The sequence below is a fragment of the Mus caroli genome, chromosome 6 (genome assembly GCF_900094665.2).
Source record: "Mus caroli chromosome 6, CAROLI_EIJ_v1.1, whole genome shotgun sequence".
NCBI lineage: Eukaryota > Metazoa > Chordata > Mammalia > Rodentia > Muridae > Mus > Mus caroli.
In genome coordinates, this window is record NC_034575.1 from 108,631,990 (window position 1) to 108,648,399 (window position 16,410).

Here is a 16,410-nt window from a genome sequence, read left to right on the forward strand (position 1 = left end):
TTTTTTTTTTTTTGGTTTTTCGAGACAGGGTTTCTCTGTATAGCCCTGGCTGTCCTGGAACTCACTTTGTAGACCAGGCTGACCTCGAACTCAGAAATCTCCTGCCTCTGCCTCCCAAGTGCTGAGATTAAAGGCGTGTGCCACCACGCCCGGCTAATTTTCTCATTTTTAAGGAAAGGTCTCACTTTATAGTCCTGGTTAGATTAGAACTCACTATTTAGACCTGGCTAGCTTCAAACTTAAGAGACCCATCTGCCTCTGCCTCTCAAGTGCTGAGACTAAAGTCATATGCCACTGTATCTGGTCCACAGCTAAATTTCAACCCAGTAAAAGTTAAATAACCTAGAATAGCACATTTCCATTTTTGTGACCATTCAGGCTAATGTTAATTCGTGCTGTATCAAAAGAAATGCTTTACAATAAAGGACATCTTTTAAAAGTTATTCTATTTTTGTGTATGTCTGTGAATACATGCTTTGTGTGCCCTTGAAATTGAGAGTCAGCTCCTCTGGAGTTGAGGTTATTGGCAGATGTGAGCTGCCTAACACAGGTGCTAGGAACTGAACTCAGGTCCTCTGAAAGAACAATAAGTACTTTTAACATTAGCAGCCCCAAGAACAGTTTTTGGTGGGGTAGAGTTGCACCATGTCAGAGTGGGCATGACCCAAACACCTCACTCAGAGATGGAGAGATTACGACTAGAGATGTTCCCCATAGCAGTGACTCTCCACAGGGATAGTACCACCCTCTAGAGGCCTTATGGAAATCTGGGCAACTTCTTGTTTCTTTTGAGACAGTGTTTCACTGAGCCCAGGCTGGCCATGAAGTCTCAATTCTCCTGCCTCATCCTTCCATGTCCTGGGATTATAGTTGTGTACCATTATTCCTGGCTGTTTCAAGGGAAAGGGTTGGTGTGAGACAATGTCTTACTCTATAGCCCTTACTCCATCTGATCTCAAACTCAGGGTGATCCTACGTAAGCTTCCCCTGCTCTAGGAGTCTAGGTGTAAGCTACCCTGTTTGACATATTTGGAACTTTTTTGATTGTTGTAATGACAGTGTGGAGGAGAAATGCCATATAACTGTCACTTGTCATGGATTTAGAGATGTTATGATACCCTCAATGCTAGGTAGTTATGTAACAAGGAACGGTCCCTATGTCCTACACTACTTCTGTATACCTCACTCAACTGTTCTAGTTATCTAAGGTGCAAACCTAACTTCAGTGTGAAAGGAGCACAGGCTTTCTAGCTACTAAGTTTTTAAACAGGTTCTGGGTAGACTTAGTATACCATTTATAGACAGTACTGCCTCTGTGACATCATCTGCTTTAGCCCACAACTGATCTATCTGTCCTAGTTGTGATTTTATAGTGAGATGTATGCATATGACATCTTGTAAGATAGCTGTGCACAAATATGCATGTATGAAATGCATACTAAAAATCACTTTCCTTTATTTCTGATTATTACACCTCGAACACTGTGTTACCTTTTAAAAGTCCTTGAAAAACAAACAAACACACCAATAAACCAACCAGCCTTCTTATATATAAACTGTATAATTCATCTGTAGAATACTAAAAGAGCTGAGGGTCTGATGTCCTTTAGAGCCATCACTCTAAAACTGTGAGGTTCACCAGAGCATCATATAGTTACAATCAATCTGGGTTAGCGTACATATACGATGGTCTATCACCCTGATGACTTTGGGAAGGCTGTTTGATTTCTCTGATTTTCCTTTTAGCTATAAAAGCAGGGTTAGGATAGCATGCTTCGTTGTGAGGGTAAAATGACAATTATTTTACAGGAATCAGAAACTGTTGAATGAGGCTGGAGCAATGGCTGAGCAGTTAACCCACATGTTGTTCTTGTAGAGGAGCCTGGTTCAGTTCCTAGCTCCCACATGGCATCTCACAACTAGTTTTCTATAACTCCAACTCCAGTGGATCCATCCCCCTCTTCTGGCCTCCGCAGGCACGACACATACAGTACATACACAATTCATACATGCAGGCAAACGCTCAATCACAAAGAACAAAACAAAAATACACTTTTTTTTTTTTTTTGAGACAGGGTCTCTCTGTTATGTAGCTCTGGCTGTCCTGGAACCTTCTAAAGAGACCAGGTTGCCTGGAACTCTCACATATCTACCTGCTTCTGCTTCCTAAGTGCTGGGATGAAAGGCATGCACCACCATGCTAGCAAAAGTAGATACTTAAAAAAACTAAATAAAATGTAAATTACTGAGTTTTCTCCACTCCCCATCTTCTTGTAGTTTTCAAGTCTGCACTAAGCTAACTTCCTAAGGCTTGCTTCAGGGGGCTGTCTCTAGTCAGCTCTGAAACTAATGGCACACAAAAATAGTCATCGTGGGCACTGTTGGGGAAAAGAAAGAACCTAGGTTTGGGAACCGCGAGATTTAGCTTCAAGTCCTGAATTGTCATCATCCATTACTGTTATGGAACTCTGTTAAAGTCTCAGTTTCTATAAAATGAGGACAGTATCAACCACATTGAATTGCTTTGCGGTTTTAAATAAATTAATGAATGTAAATCCTTATCATTGCACCTGCCCTTGCCATTGTACCTGCTTAGAATGTTTCATAAAGCTGGCTTATTATTATTATTATTATTATTGCTGTTGTTATTATTATTATCATCAGCAGTAGAATAAGGAAAGACAAAAAAAAAATCGAAAATACCCAAGCTGTACATTTTGGGGGACAGACTCTCATGTGCACCAGCCTGACCTCCAGTCTATAGGTAGCTTGCTTGAGCTTCTGATCTTCCTACCTCCATCTTTGAGTCCTGGCATTAGAGGCTTGCACTGCCATAGCTGGCTTATGCTAGGGTAAGGAACCCAGGGCTTCAAAGCCAGTTGTCCAAGCACTGTACCCAACTGAGTTACATCACAACCTCATTGCAGAAGAAGTGTTTTTAGGGCTGGAGAGATGGCTCAGTCATTAAGAGCACTGACTGCTCTTCCAGAGGTTCTGAGTTCAATTCCCAGCAACCACATGGTGGCTGCAACCATCTATAGTGAGATCTGATGCCCTCTTCTGGTGTGCCTGAAGACAGCAACAGTGTGCTCACATACATAAAATAAATCTTTTTTTTTTTTTTTAAAGTGTTTTTAATTTAAGGTGATCTTTAAATCACCAGCAAATGGAAATCCAGTATTACTTGCCACAAAAAGAAATTAACTTTTAAATACGATAAAATGGGGTTTGTTGGGTTTTTTTTGTTTTGTTTTGTTTTTTGGGTTTTTCGAGACAGGGTTTCTCTGTATAGCCCTGGCTGTCCTGGAACTCACTCTGTAGACCAGGCTGGCCTCGAACTCAGAAATTCACCTGCCTCTGCCTCCCAAGTGCTGGGATTAAAGGTGTGTGCCACCACGCCCGGCAAAATGAGTTTTTTTGTTTTGTTTTGTTTTTTGTTTTTCTGTTCTCTGCAGAAATGTTTGAAACGTTTCTCATCATTAAAGTGATTCCTATGTGATCTGGACAAGTCAAGGAAGCAGGAGCACTTTCTTCAGATAGTCTCTGAAAATGACTAGAATAAATGACTGAAAACTGTTACTGATTTTAATGTGAAGTGGTATGTGTTTGTCTTGGCTGAAGTTATGTCAAAGTTCTGTCTCCCACAGAAAAGCACTGTAAGAAGGCAAGTGAGGAGAAGAGGCAGGTGAAATGGTCCATCACAACTCCTCACAAGTCTCTGTGGTAGTCTCCAAGCTTTGGAGGCACTTTATACCTTAGCATCTCAGCAGGTCACTACATTTCTTTGGTAGAATGTAGATTATGAAATCCACTTGACTGGATGTTAGCAGGACTCAAGGTAATAATGCATCTGGCTCTCAGTGGGCACTCTTAATAACGGAATGGAGCAGGATAGTTCAGAGATAACCTCACTGACGGTTGGCCACTAGCCTAACAATATTAAGAACGTTTTTCTTAAACACTTAGTACATGCCAGGCCCTGGGCTAAAGGCTTTTAGGTATCATCCAATCTAACATCTACATGCCTGCTCTCTCTATTAGGTAGGTACTGAGATTATTCCCATTTTACAGACAAAAGTGAAACACAGCTAAGCGCCAAGGTCAACCCGTAGGGGCGCGATGAAAACCCAGTTAAAGTGATACCATTAATCCCTGCACTTTCTTAACCAAGGTCACCCGGGAGTGAGGTCAGCAGGATAGGGTTAGGATACTGACCTGTCAGACACTTGTTCCTGGGTGAGCTTCTTGTCGCTCTGCAGTAGGATTGACACGTAGTGGCGGATCATGCCCACGAAGAAAGTGATGATAACGATGGGCAGGACCACCCAGAGGCGGATGTTGGAGTCAAGCAGCAGCTCGGGCCCCGCCATCTTCGCTGAGAGTTCGCTGCGGGCCGCGAGGAGTTGGGTTCCTCCCGGCTTTCGGCTCCGGGCCTTCACCCGCCCCTCAGTCTGGCTGGCGTGGAATCTGGGGCAGCCTAGCTTTCTCCGCACACTGTTTCCAGCTGGGCCGCCAGGCCGTCAACTTCCGGTGCGGACGAGTGACGTCACGCCACGGCGCGGCTTTGATGGCGTCAGAGCGTCGTTCTTCTAGCGGGAAAGTCGAAAACGAAGGGAAGCAACTGGCGGGTCCCCAGGTTAGTGGCTTTTTAGGCTTTCCTGGGAGCGAGATGGTATCTCTCCGAAGTCAGATGTCCCTGACTTGTCCTAGTGTTTCCCTCTGAAAAGTGGCTGTCAGTGATTACATATTATTGTAGGTAACGCATAATAAGAAATCTCGCAGCCGGGAGTGGTGGCGCACGCCTTTAATCCCAGCACTCGGGAGGCAGAGGCAGGTGAATTTCTGAGTTCAAGGCCAGCCTGGTCTACAAAGTGAGTTCCAGGACAGCCAGGGCTATACAGAGAAACTCTGTCTCGAAAATCCCCCCCAAAAAACCCCCAAAACCCAAAACCAAACAAACAAAAAACAGTAATAATAATAATAGCCCATAGTCTTGGCTTTTAGGAGGTGGAGGCAGGAGGAGTTGCCATTGGCTATGTATGAGTTCAAGACCAAACAGCTACACAAGACCCTAGAAGTTGAAAGTAAGACAAAACCCACAGATTCTGACCTACTTGAGGCCCTGTCTAAGAACCAAAAATAAATGAACAAAACAAGGAGTGCAGATTCTGGAACCAGACTTTTTAGAGTTAGGACCTCAGCCCTTCCCCTGATTAGGAGACTAGTAATGGTATCTTTCTTAAGTTAGCATGTGAGAAATATGTAGATTATAATTAGAGCATATAAGACAGAGTTGTTTGTTTGTTGGTTTTTGAGATAGGGCCTCAGTGTATATCTGAAGCTAGCCTAGAATGTAACTGGTAACTATGTAGACCAGCCAGTCCAATTTACATGGTGAAACCCTGTCTTAAAAATAAATACGTACTAGAAAAATAGCTCAGTGGTTAAGAACACTTGCTGCTCTGCAGAGAATCTCCGCTCCTTTCCCAGCACCCACATAGTGGCTCATAACCATCTGTATCTTCACTTCTGGGGGCTCTAATACTCTCTTCTGACCTATGCAGGCATCCAGTGTGTACATGGTCCACAATCATATGCACAGGCAAATACTCATATACCTAAGATTTAGATATTTTAAAAATAAAATGACAGTTCTCTGGCAGGAGAACTCTTGCCTAGCACACACAAAGCTATGATGTTGAAACGGAAAACGTGTTCAGGGAAATTGTTCCTGCTTTTCTTCACCGCTCCACCTACAGGTAGACTAACGGTCCTCATAAGCTCTCACTGGATTCCCTGGCTTCTCTTCGATTGCAGTCACACAAATGTAGTTCAATACATTAAGGCCTTGTAATGCTGTACGCTCCCTGCACGCTGGAATGATGTCTGCCTTGTTTTGCAATGTTTGATGTTTGTCTTGTCTTATACCTTCAGTCCTTAGCACCACCATGACACAGTACTGAAGTAACCTGTTAGCGAGCAGCTTAGGTGACGGTCTTAAGTCTCAGAAGACAAGTTATAGGCTTTCTCCTTTAGCAACAGAGAAGTAGCCTGGTGAAAGAAGCAACTTGGCCAGTTGTAGGAGTTGAAATGTGCTCAGCATTTGGGTTTGGACAGCGTTAATGTGAAGACTCAAACCCTCTGCTTGTCGAGAGAATAGTTTTTAGAATGACTCCTAGTCTCCGATTATGCTGGGTCTTTTGGTGGTGGAGGTAAGCAGTGTATCACTGAGCTAAATTTCCAACTCCTGGGTGTTTTTTTTAAGGAAGTAATATAAGTGGCAGAAGACGTTGGTCAAAATGGTTTCCAAAAGACGTCGGCTAGATTCTGAGGATAAAGAAACCCGGACAGAAGATGCCCCCAGTAAGTATCTACCCTTTCGTTGTTATATGTGAATCACAGATGCATGAGACAGGAAAAGATGCAGAACTCTTGCTTCTCAAGTGCTGACATCTGTTATGGATTACTGGAGAGAATACAGAGATCCTAGGAGCTTAAGGATTGAGTGTCTGCCTCCAATGCCACTTAGGGCTTTTGGACACCTTCTGAACTTCACTCTCCACCTTCATAAAAATAATTACTATAGAAGCTGGATGGATGATGCAGTGGTTAAGAGTGCTTGCTGCTTTCATTTCCAGCTCCCACATGGTACCCCACAGTCATCAGTAACTTCAGTTCCAGGCATTCAGTGTCCTCTTCTGGCCTCAGAGGACACGGTACATTCATGTGGTACATTTAGGTTCCGGCAGGCAAACAGCTATCCATACAGAATAGAAATAAATCTTTTTTTTTAAAAGATTTATCTATTTTATTTATATGAGTACACTTTAGCTGTCTTCAGACACAAACCTGAAGAGGGCATCCGATCCCATTACAGATGGTTGTGAGCCACCATGTGGTTGCTGGGGATTGAACTCAGGACCTCTGGAAGAGCAGTCAGTGCTCTTAACCGGTGAGCCATCTCTCTAGCCCAGAAATAAATCTTTATAAAAATTATTATACATTATCAATATTATCTAGATCCTAGAACACAAAAATAAGAAATATTCACCCTTTTGAACAGCAAGTGGTCTGGGCGTGGTGAGACACACCTTTAATCCCAGCAGAAGGAGGAGGATTGCTGTGGGTTTGATGCCAGCCTGGTCTATATAGTGAGGTCCAGGATAGTCAGAACTACATAGAGAGACCTTGTCTCAAAAACAAAAAACAGAAGAGAAAAAAATAGTAACTTGTCTCCTTTTATTCCTAAAAAAGTAACAGGTAAATGGTAGTGATATAGAAAGAAAAAGTTATATCAAAGCAAGTAAGCCACAAACAAAGAAATAGTGAGAACTCAGTTAATAAAGATCCTAAGAGTTCTGAAAAGGGGGCTGCAGGATGGCTCAGCCAGGGACGTGTGAGGACTTGAGTGTCATCCCCAGGACCACTGCAAAAATGGTGAATTTGAGTTCCAGTGGTGAGGAGGTGGAGTCAGCAGGACTTCTTTGGCTTACTGGTCAGTCAGCCTAGGGTACTCTGTGAGCCCCAGTGAGAGACTTTATTTCAGAAATCAAGGTAAGACGCCAGGCGTGGTGGCGCACACCTTTAATCCCAGCACTCAGGAGGCAGAGGCAGGCGAATTTCTGAGTTCAAGGCCAGCCTGGTCTACAGCATGAGTTTGAGGACAGCCAGGGCTATACAGAGAAACCTTGTCTCGAAAAAACTAAAAAAAAAACTTAAAAAAAAAAAAAAGAAAGAAAGAAATCAAGGTAAGGCTGTTGCAGTTGCTAACCTGGTAACTTGCTAGGCAGGCTTGGCAGCCTGAGTTCAGGTAGGAAAGAACGAACGTCCTCCACAGCTGCCCTCTGACCTCATTCTCATGCCATAGCATACGTGTCTACACATGTTTTAGAAACACATAGATAGCTCAGTAAAGAATACAAGTTTTTTAAAACAGTGAGGACCTGCGAGGCGGGGACTACTTTAGACTTAGGTGGAAATGTTTCCGTGGTTATTGTGCTCAAGTGGCACATGATGCACTCTCCACTGAAACCTCGCTGAATGAATGTTATCTTATTTGGTGGTTGTTTTGTTTTTGGGGAAGCCACTGTTGCTGACCACCTCCGAAGACAGTTTGACTACAGAGTCAGTGGGATTCTTCAGGAACACATCAGATGGCCTCTCAGAACATTTGGACCTGGGTTTATGTTTTAACCGTTGTACTCTTCTTCTTGTTTTTATGATCATATTCTTGAAGGCTTTATGTTTGTTTGTTTATTTGTTTTTCCAGAAACCATGCCCCTTTCCAAGCTGGCAAAGAAGTCTCACGATTCTCATGAAGTTGAAGAAAATGGCAGTGTCTTTGTAAAGCTTCTTAAGGCTTCAGGACTCACTCTTAAAACTGGAGAGAACCAAAATCAGCTAGGTAAAACTCAAAATATGTTTCTGAGTTCAGTGAAAGTGCTCAGGACCAGACCATGGGTCCAGAATAGGGAGACAGAGAGTAGGGAAGGAAGGCCTCTGTCCCAAGAGAAGAGTGAGGCCATTCTGTAGAAACTGCTTATGATCATAATCTTACTGTTTTAAGGCTTGATAAATAACATCTCAAGTTAGATACCTCTAATTCTTTTTCTAGAAAAAGTAGTATATTACTAGTTGTTTTGTGTGTGTGTTTGTGTGTGTGTGTGTGTGTGTAGATACCCAGGAAGCAAGTAGATCTGTATCAGAAGAAAATATGGCAAGCCATATAAGGCTGGAGACATGTTTCTAGAGCATAGAGCATATTTTGTTTTAGTAAGTAAGATAGGTTATCTTTATATCTACAAGTAAGGTGGGTGATTTGTATAACACTTGGTGTCAACATCTACCAGTTTAAGTGTTTTACTCTAGATTTAGAAGTTTTGGTGAAAAATATTCTTATAGGGATGTAGAGATGACTCAGTGGTTAAGAGTATATACTGTTTCTTCAGAGGACCAGAGTTTGATTCCCAGCAGCCACACTAGGTGTCTGTAACTCTAGTTCCTGGCCAGAGCCTCTGCATAGATTTTCACATGAAAATAGTATATACAAACAAATAGACTTTTAAGAAAAGAAGAAAGAAAATATTCTTAGTGGCATCATCAGATGTGAAGCCTATATTTAAGGAAGGAGGCTGTAGTAGACATTACACATCATGTTGAGAGGCTGTTCTTCCTTCCTCATAGGTGTGGATCAGGTAATCTTCCAAAGGAAGCTCTTTCAGGCCTTGAGGAAGCATCCTGCTTATCCCAAAGTAAGTACTCTCTCTCTCTGGTGCTTCTGCTTCTGCAAGCAGTGCATCGACTGAGGACTGAGTCCCTGGCAACAGCTGAGTGGCAGCTAACAGGCGTTCAGCCACAGAGCTTCCCGTCTCTCCTCTTGGTTCTATTATTTAGGTAATAGAAGAGTTTGTTAATGGCCTGGAGTCCTACACTGAGGACAGTGAGAGTCTCAGGAACTGCCTGCTGTCTTGTGAGCGCCTGCAGGATGAGGAAGCCAGGTGTGGAGAAGAAGCTGCCTTCTAGAAGCTCAGTCTGGCAGTAACTGGACTGGGCACAGGAAGTGCAGTTGTCTTTGTTTTACAGTTTTGCTTTTGCTTTATAACTTTTTTTTCTTACTCAGAATTTAAGTGTAACTTTAAAATTATTTAATTTAATGTGAGGCTGGATTACAAAGAACTGGAACATATTTTATGAGACATGTCTTACCTGTACTAACAAGAATTGACATCTCTGTGTCTCCCTTACCCTCCCTTCTAATAAGACTTCACGTTTGTCTGTCTGTCTATATCGAATCATGGTCTCAATTATGCAGCCCTGCCTATACTAGAACTCCTTATGCAGACCAGGCTATCTTTAAACTCATAGCGGGCTGCTTGCTTTTTCCTCCTCTGAATGCAGAGTCTAAAGGCCTTTGCTCTCTAGCTGGGCTTTGAGATGATCTTTAAGGATTGTGCATTTAATCAGTTTCATATAGAAAAGATAGTCAAACATTAAAACAAAATGAACAAAATAAGTCCCAAACACTTCTCTGTTTTACAGCATGGGCACATTTTACTCCAAGAGTCTGATCAAGCTACTTCTGGGGATTGACATTTTACAGGTGAGACCACAGCACTTTCCTCAGAGTGTGTTGGATGTGAAGTGGGGTAACTAGCAGAGCGGGGTGACTTTTAGCTGGCGACAGCTCTGTACAGCACTTGAGATTAGTCTCTAAGTCATGTCTGTCTTTGACTTGTTATTAGGCTGGTTGATCTGGCAGTCCTATTCATTTTTTCAGCATATGAGTCTGGTTTACTTAAAAACATTGTAAATTGGTACAAGTATTCTGGTGCCTGCACGGGCCAAAGGCTTCAGATCCCCTGGTGCTGGAGTCACAGTTTTCAACTACCAGATATGAGTTCTGAAAACCAGACGTGGGATCTCTGTAAGAACAGTACACATTCCTAACAGCCGAGCCATCCTGCCAGTCCCGATTTCTCTTCCTTACAGCTTCGTGCTGTGTGCTCTGAGAATTTTGTACTTACTGCTGAATGTTCACCTGCACTGTCACCTAGTAACTTGAGTTTGCTCCTTACTTCATTCTCCTCTATCTCACTTCAAAAAAAAAAAAAAAAAAAAAGGTGTATGTGTGGCAGGAGTGGGGTGTGTGCACCCGTGGTGAACGTGCCTGGGGAGGCAGAGGCCTTGGAGCGCTGGATCTGAAGTTAAAGGCAGTTGTAAACTGTAGGACGTGGCTTCTGGGACTCAGACTTCAGTCCTCTGGAGATCAGGACACAATCATGGCCACTGAGCCTTCTCTCCAGCCAGGACATTGACATGTTTCATGTGTCAATCGAACACAGCTGTAGAGTGAAAAATGTCTTTCCCACCCACCCTCCCTTTTCTTCTTCCTTAGCTTCTTCATATAATTTTTAATCTCTTATTTTTCTTTGGAAATATTGACTATAATTTAGTTAACTCATATCAGAGAGCTGCATTTTCATCTGAAGAGTAGACTTCTTTTGAAAACAATCTTTTAAAATCTGCATTTCATAGACTAAGAGTTACCATGTTTAATAGTATTTTTAGTATCTGATTAATCTTCCTTAATGTTTGGGAAAGCAAATTATCGATGTATTTTATATCTAAGCATTTATGTTAAAATACAGACAGTATCCATGTGAATATTCTTAGAGGATGTCTTAGAGGGAGTTATATTAAGATGTTTCCTCAAGAGCTCTGGTGGAAGAAACTTATGACTAATTGTACATGTTCATTTAATGATTATTATTATAGATATTAAAGTAAGCCATCTACAGATCAAATAACTCTCAGGTTTAACTAGTTTCATAAAAATACATTGAGAAGAGGTATATCCAAAAATCACAACTTCATGATTACCTTTTGCTTTCTCTGCTTTTTTTTCCCCCAGAAGTGATTGACAGTAGAATTTGTCCACTTTGTATTTTTTCCAGCCCTCCCAGGCACAGTCTAATGCTTTGTGGTTAGGTGCGGTGCTGTCTTACTTAGAGGCAACTGTTGTTATAAACCTCTCTGGAAGCCTTCTGTGAAATCATCTCCGTTAAACCTAGTGTACTGAGCTCTTCAGCACATTAGTCCCTAGTTAGAGTACCACACAGCCCTGGCCTGACGCTGGTCATTTCAGCCTGTTACTAATGGGACTCTGTTGTGTATTTGGACACCATCTCCTGACTGCGTGTTTTATCTTTTAGCCTGCCATTATCAAAATGTTATTTGAAAAAGTGCCTCAGTTTCTTTTTGAAAGGTAAGCGGAATTGCTCTGAAACCTTGAGTTTCAGTGCTTTTGGACTCTCTGGAATGTCACTTCTGCAATGTCCTATGGCCACGTTTAACAAGTCAGGGTCCTGAGTGAGGGATACCATTTCTTCTGATCCTTTATAAATACTAAGTCATTGTTAAAATAACTATCACACATGCTTGTATGTAGGATGGTTATTCTAGAAAAGTACATAGCACTCTGGCAGCAGTGGCCTATTTCCTAGGACGGAGGCAGTTGTCAGTCTTTGCCTTTTATTTTGAAGTATGTTTCCACTGCTTTTATTTTTAAAATTACTGTGTCAGGGGCTGGAGAGATAGCTCCGTGGTGAAGAGCACAGGCTGCTCGCTCCTTCAGAATACTAGAGATGAATTCTCAGACACCAACACAGATAAAACACCCATACACATAAAATAATAAATATTTTTTAAAAAACAACTGTGACAGAAAGGAAAAAGACCTGCCTGATTAATAATAACATATAAAGCCTCAAGTATAGAAACATTAAATATTTGAGTTTCATTAGCAAAGACAGAAACTTAAAATAAAAATAGTTCTGGGCGTGGTAGCACTTGCCTTTAATTCCAGCACTAAGGAGGCAGAAGCATGTGGATTTCTGAGTTCGAGGCCAGGCTGGTCTACAAAGTGAGTTCCATGACATCCAGGGCTACACAACGAAACCCTGTCTTGAAAAACAAAACAAATAAATTAATTGATTTAATTTAATTAAATAAAAAATTTAATGCAAATAAATCTAAAAACATGGCCTGGGGTAGGGCTGGAGAGATGGCTCAGCAGTTAAGTTAAGTTACTGTCTGCTCTTCCTGAGGTCCTGAGTTCAATGATGGCTGATGCCCTCTTCTTGCATGCAGGTGTACATGTAGATAGAGCATTCATATACATAAATAAATAAATGAATACTTAAAAAAAAAAAAAAGCAATGCAAGCTGGGTGTGTAGCCCAGTGGGTAGAATCCATACCTAACCTGAAGACCTGAGTTTGATTCCCATGACAACATATATTTCAATACTCCAGTGATAAAGGCAGGAGAAACAGAGACTCAAAGAAATCCTCAGTTACACAGAAAGTTTGAGTTCAACGCAAGACACAGAAGACCCTGCCTCCAAAAAGAAAGTAGGAAAAATAAAAGGATAAAATATTGAGTGTTTTCCCTACACCCAAAAAGCCTTTGTTAAATATGAAGAACAGTTACTGGATTTGGTGTAAATGAGCATAAATCAGTCATTGTGCGAAGCAGTTAAGTTGTATGTCTCAAAACCTTAGATTTGCATCTGGTTGCTAGACATGGTGGCTCGTGCTTATAATCCCAAGTCTTAGGAAGAGGAGGTGGACGATGAAGGATTCAGATTCATCCTCAGATACATAGTGAGCTCCAGGCCAGTGTGGGCTATGCTCCGAGACCCTATTGCAAAGTAATAAAACCCCAACCTCTCTCAGGCCCAGCATGTGAGAGGCAGAGGTAGGTGGGTCTCTGTGTGTTCAAAGCTGGCCAGAGCTATGTAATGAATCTATGTTTCAAAAATAAAAGCCACATTTCATTTTTTTAATTTAAAGTTTATGGACTTTCACTTTATTTGCTGTTTGGCTTGAGGCAGGGTCATGTAGCCCACACTGGCCTACAGGTTGCCACATGGTTAACACTGATCTCGCTCTCATAATCCTGCTCCTACCTCCCAAGTGCTTCGATCACGGATGTGTCATCATGGCTGGTAGATTTAGTAACTTCATTTATTTATTTTGGTTTTTAAAGACAGGGTTTTCCCTTGTAGCCCCAGCTGTTCTGGAACTCACTTTGTAGATTTCAGGCTGGCCATGAACTCACAGAGTTCTGCCTTTGCCTCTGCCTCTCAAGTTCTGGGATTAAAGGCTCATGCCACCACCTCCAACCAAATTATTTTTGCTATATTTTATGTGTATGGTTGTCTTTGCCTTCATATATGCCTGTGCATTGCGTAAGTTCCTGGTGCCTAGGGAGGCCAAAAGAATGCATTCTGTTGCCTGAAACTGGAGATGTAATTATTGGTTGTAAGCTTCTATGTGGTTTCTGGGGATCAAACTCAGGCCCTCTGGAAGATCAACAGGTACTCTCAACAACCAAGCCATACATTCCAACCTGTCACTTTTCCCTTCTCCCCAGCTATGTAGCCACTATTTTAGTGATGGGTTGTTTTTTTCTTCGTGACAAAGCACTATTACTGAGGCAACTTATCGAAGAATTTATTTGTGACTTAACAGTTTCAGAGATAGTGATGCGTCTATAACCATCATGGACGGGAGCATGGCAGCCGGTAGGCAGTCGGGGTGTTAGAACAGTAGCTGAGAGCTTACATCCTTCTCAGAAAGCTGGAGGCAGACAGGAGAACTAACAGTGTTTTTTTCCAGTCGTCTTTTCCATAATATATACGCATGTCTGGGTTATTTATTCAGTTATTTTATGTGTTTGCACATGCATGCCTGGTATCTACAGAGGCCAGAAGAGGGTGCCAGATCCCTTGGGACTGGAGTTACAGATGGCTGTGAGTCGCCACAAGGATTGCTGTGAATTCAATCTGGATCATTTGGAAGAGCAGCCAGTGCTCTTAACTGCCCAAGCTGTCTTTTCAGCCTCTCTGTTTTTAATAACCACGTTTGTGTTTAACATTGTGCCCCATGACTACTAACTATATAGTTAGTGGTTTTAACTGACTGGCTGAAGTACTCTATACAGTAAAGTTTTCTGTCTTTTTAGTCAGGAGTTGGTGATACAGCTTATAGTAGAGTACCTGTCCATCCTGTGAGTCCTCTAGAACCAAACAGAAAACAAGTGACATGGGGAGAGGCACAGAGGGAGGGAGGACAAGCAAACTAATCCCTTCTCATTCTGACATTTCAGCGAGAGCAGAGATGGAATCAACATGGCCAGACTCATTATCAATCAACTAAAATGGCTGGATAGAATTGTGGATGGCAAGGTAGGTGGGGGCTTTATTCATTTAACAAAGTGTTTTACACCTGGGCAGAGTTGTGCATACCAAAAATGCCTCCATGAGATCCAGCTGTAAGGCATTTTCTCAATTAGTGCATGCCTACAATCCCAGCACTTGGGAGGCAGAGGCAGGCGGATTTCTGAGTTCCAGGACAGCCAGGGCTACACAGAGAAACCCTGTCTCAAAAAAACCAAAAACATAAAAATTAAAAATAAAAAAACCCACTGCTCTAGTGCCTTCCCAAATATTTAATATATAATAAACTATACTTAATTATTTTGTTTTGTTTTGTTTTGTTTTTGTTTTTCGGGATTGCTGGGATTAAAGGCGTTCGCCACCTCGCCTGGGTGTCTTCCTTTACTTTTTTTTCTTTTGTTTTGTTTTGTTTTTGTTTTTCGGGATTGCTGGGATTAAAGGCGTTCGCCACCTCGCCTGGGTGTCTTCCTTTACTTTTTTTTCTTTTGTTTTGTTTTGTTTTTGTTTTTCGGGATTGCTGGGATTAAAGGCGTTCGCCACCTCGCCCGGCTGAGCAGTGGTTTTTAACCTGTGGCTGTGAACCTTTTGGGAGTGGAATGACCCTTTCTCAGGGGTCACCTAAGACAATTGGAAATATCAGATATTTACATTACAGTTCATAACAGTAGGAAAATTGCAAAAAGGAAGATATGAGGAAGCAATAAGAATAATTTATGGTTGAGGGTCACCACAACATGAGGAACTGTATTAAAGGGTGAGCCACTGGTCTAGAGCCATGGCTCAGAAGCTATGAGCATTTATTGCTCTTGTAGAAGACCCTGGTTTAGTTCCCAACATCTACATGTTAGCTCACAACATCTGTAACGCAAACATAAACATGATGCACACACAGAGGGAGAGAGAGAGAGAGAGAGAGAACATACCCCACAAAGTGTAAAATAAATAAATAGTTTTTTAAACCACTAGTAAGAGCTGGGCATGGTGGCACAGGCTTTTAATCTCAGCACTTGAGAGGAAGAGGCAGGTGGGTCTCTCGTTCTGGACCTTTGAGACCTCTGAGGACTCCCTGGTCTACAGAGCAAGTTCCAGGACAGCCAGAAACCCTATCTCCACAACAACAAAATGAGAACAAAACAGAAGGTGAGGGTGTTCGTGTTTCACGATCTGTAGATTACTTTTTATTTCTGAAAGGTGGGAAGATCCCAGGCCATCTTATTTTACTATAAATGATTCAATTTGTAGTTTTTGCAAGTATGTAATTTATGTAAGTGCACTGGAAAAGTTGAACACTTTAATAAATAGAAGTTCAAGTTTTTCTTAGGGTTGGTTATTGGGCAAAAAATTGAATATGTTGTACCTCACTGAATTTTAGAAATACAAGGAATGAGCATTTCTTGTTATGATAACAGGAAAGCTGTTCTCATAGTCCGTTAGCCAAGACCCCGTTTCAGTGCTGAATAGTCCACTTGAGGCACTGCCTGCAGTCTTGCTTCTTTCCAGAAGCCTTGCTTGCTTGTTTGTGTTTTGTTTTTGTTTTTACAGGCCCTTACTATCTAGCTCTGGCAGGCCTGGAACTTGATGTGTAGTTCAGGCTGCTTAGAATCTTGCTTGATCCTTCCTCTGCCTCTGCCTCTGCCTCTGCCCCTGCCCCTGCCCCTGCCCCTGCCCCTG

General features: G+C 42.0%; 2 protein-coding genes across 2 annotated transcripts in view; one reads left to right on the forward strand and one right to left on the reverse strand.

The window, feature by feature from the left end:
• Positions 1-4,521, reverse strand: part of Emc3 (ER membrane protein complex subunit 3) — a 16,991-nt gene extending 12,470 nt beyond the window's left edge. Inside the window, exon 1 of the mRNA XM_021164574.2 lies at positions 4,216-4,521. Coding sequence (XP_021020233.1) covers positions 4,216-4,370 — 155 coding nt within the window. The 5' untranslated portion in view covers positions 4,371-4,521. The remainder of the gene's footprint in view (positions 1-4,215) is intronic.
• A 13-nt stretch (positions 4,522-4,534) lies between these two features.
• Fancd2 (FA complementation group D2) overlaps positions 4,535-16,410 on the forward strand; it is a 64,391-nt gene continuing 52,515 nt past the window's right edge. The window contains exons 1-8 of the mRNA XM_021165022.2: positions 4,535-4,636; positions 6,266-6,363; positions 8,270-8,404; positions 9,184-9,251; positions 9,394-9,497; positions 10,039-10,099; positions 11,712-11,764; positions 14,670-14,748. Coding sequence (XP_021020681.1) covers positions 6,300-6,363; positions 8,270-8,404; positions 9,184-9,251; positions 9,394-9,497; positions 10,039-10,099; positions 11,712-11,764; positions 14,670-14,748 — 564 coding nt within the window. The 5' untranslated portion in view covers positions 4,535-4,636; positions 6,266-6,299. The remainder of the gene's footprint in view (positions 4,637-6,265; positions 6,364-8,269; positions 8,405-9,183; positions 9,252-9,393; positions 9,498-10,038; positions 10,100-11,711; positions 11,765-14,669; positions 14,749-16,410) is intronic.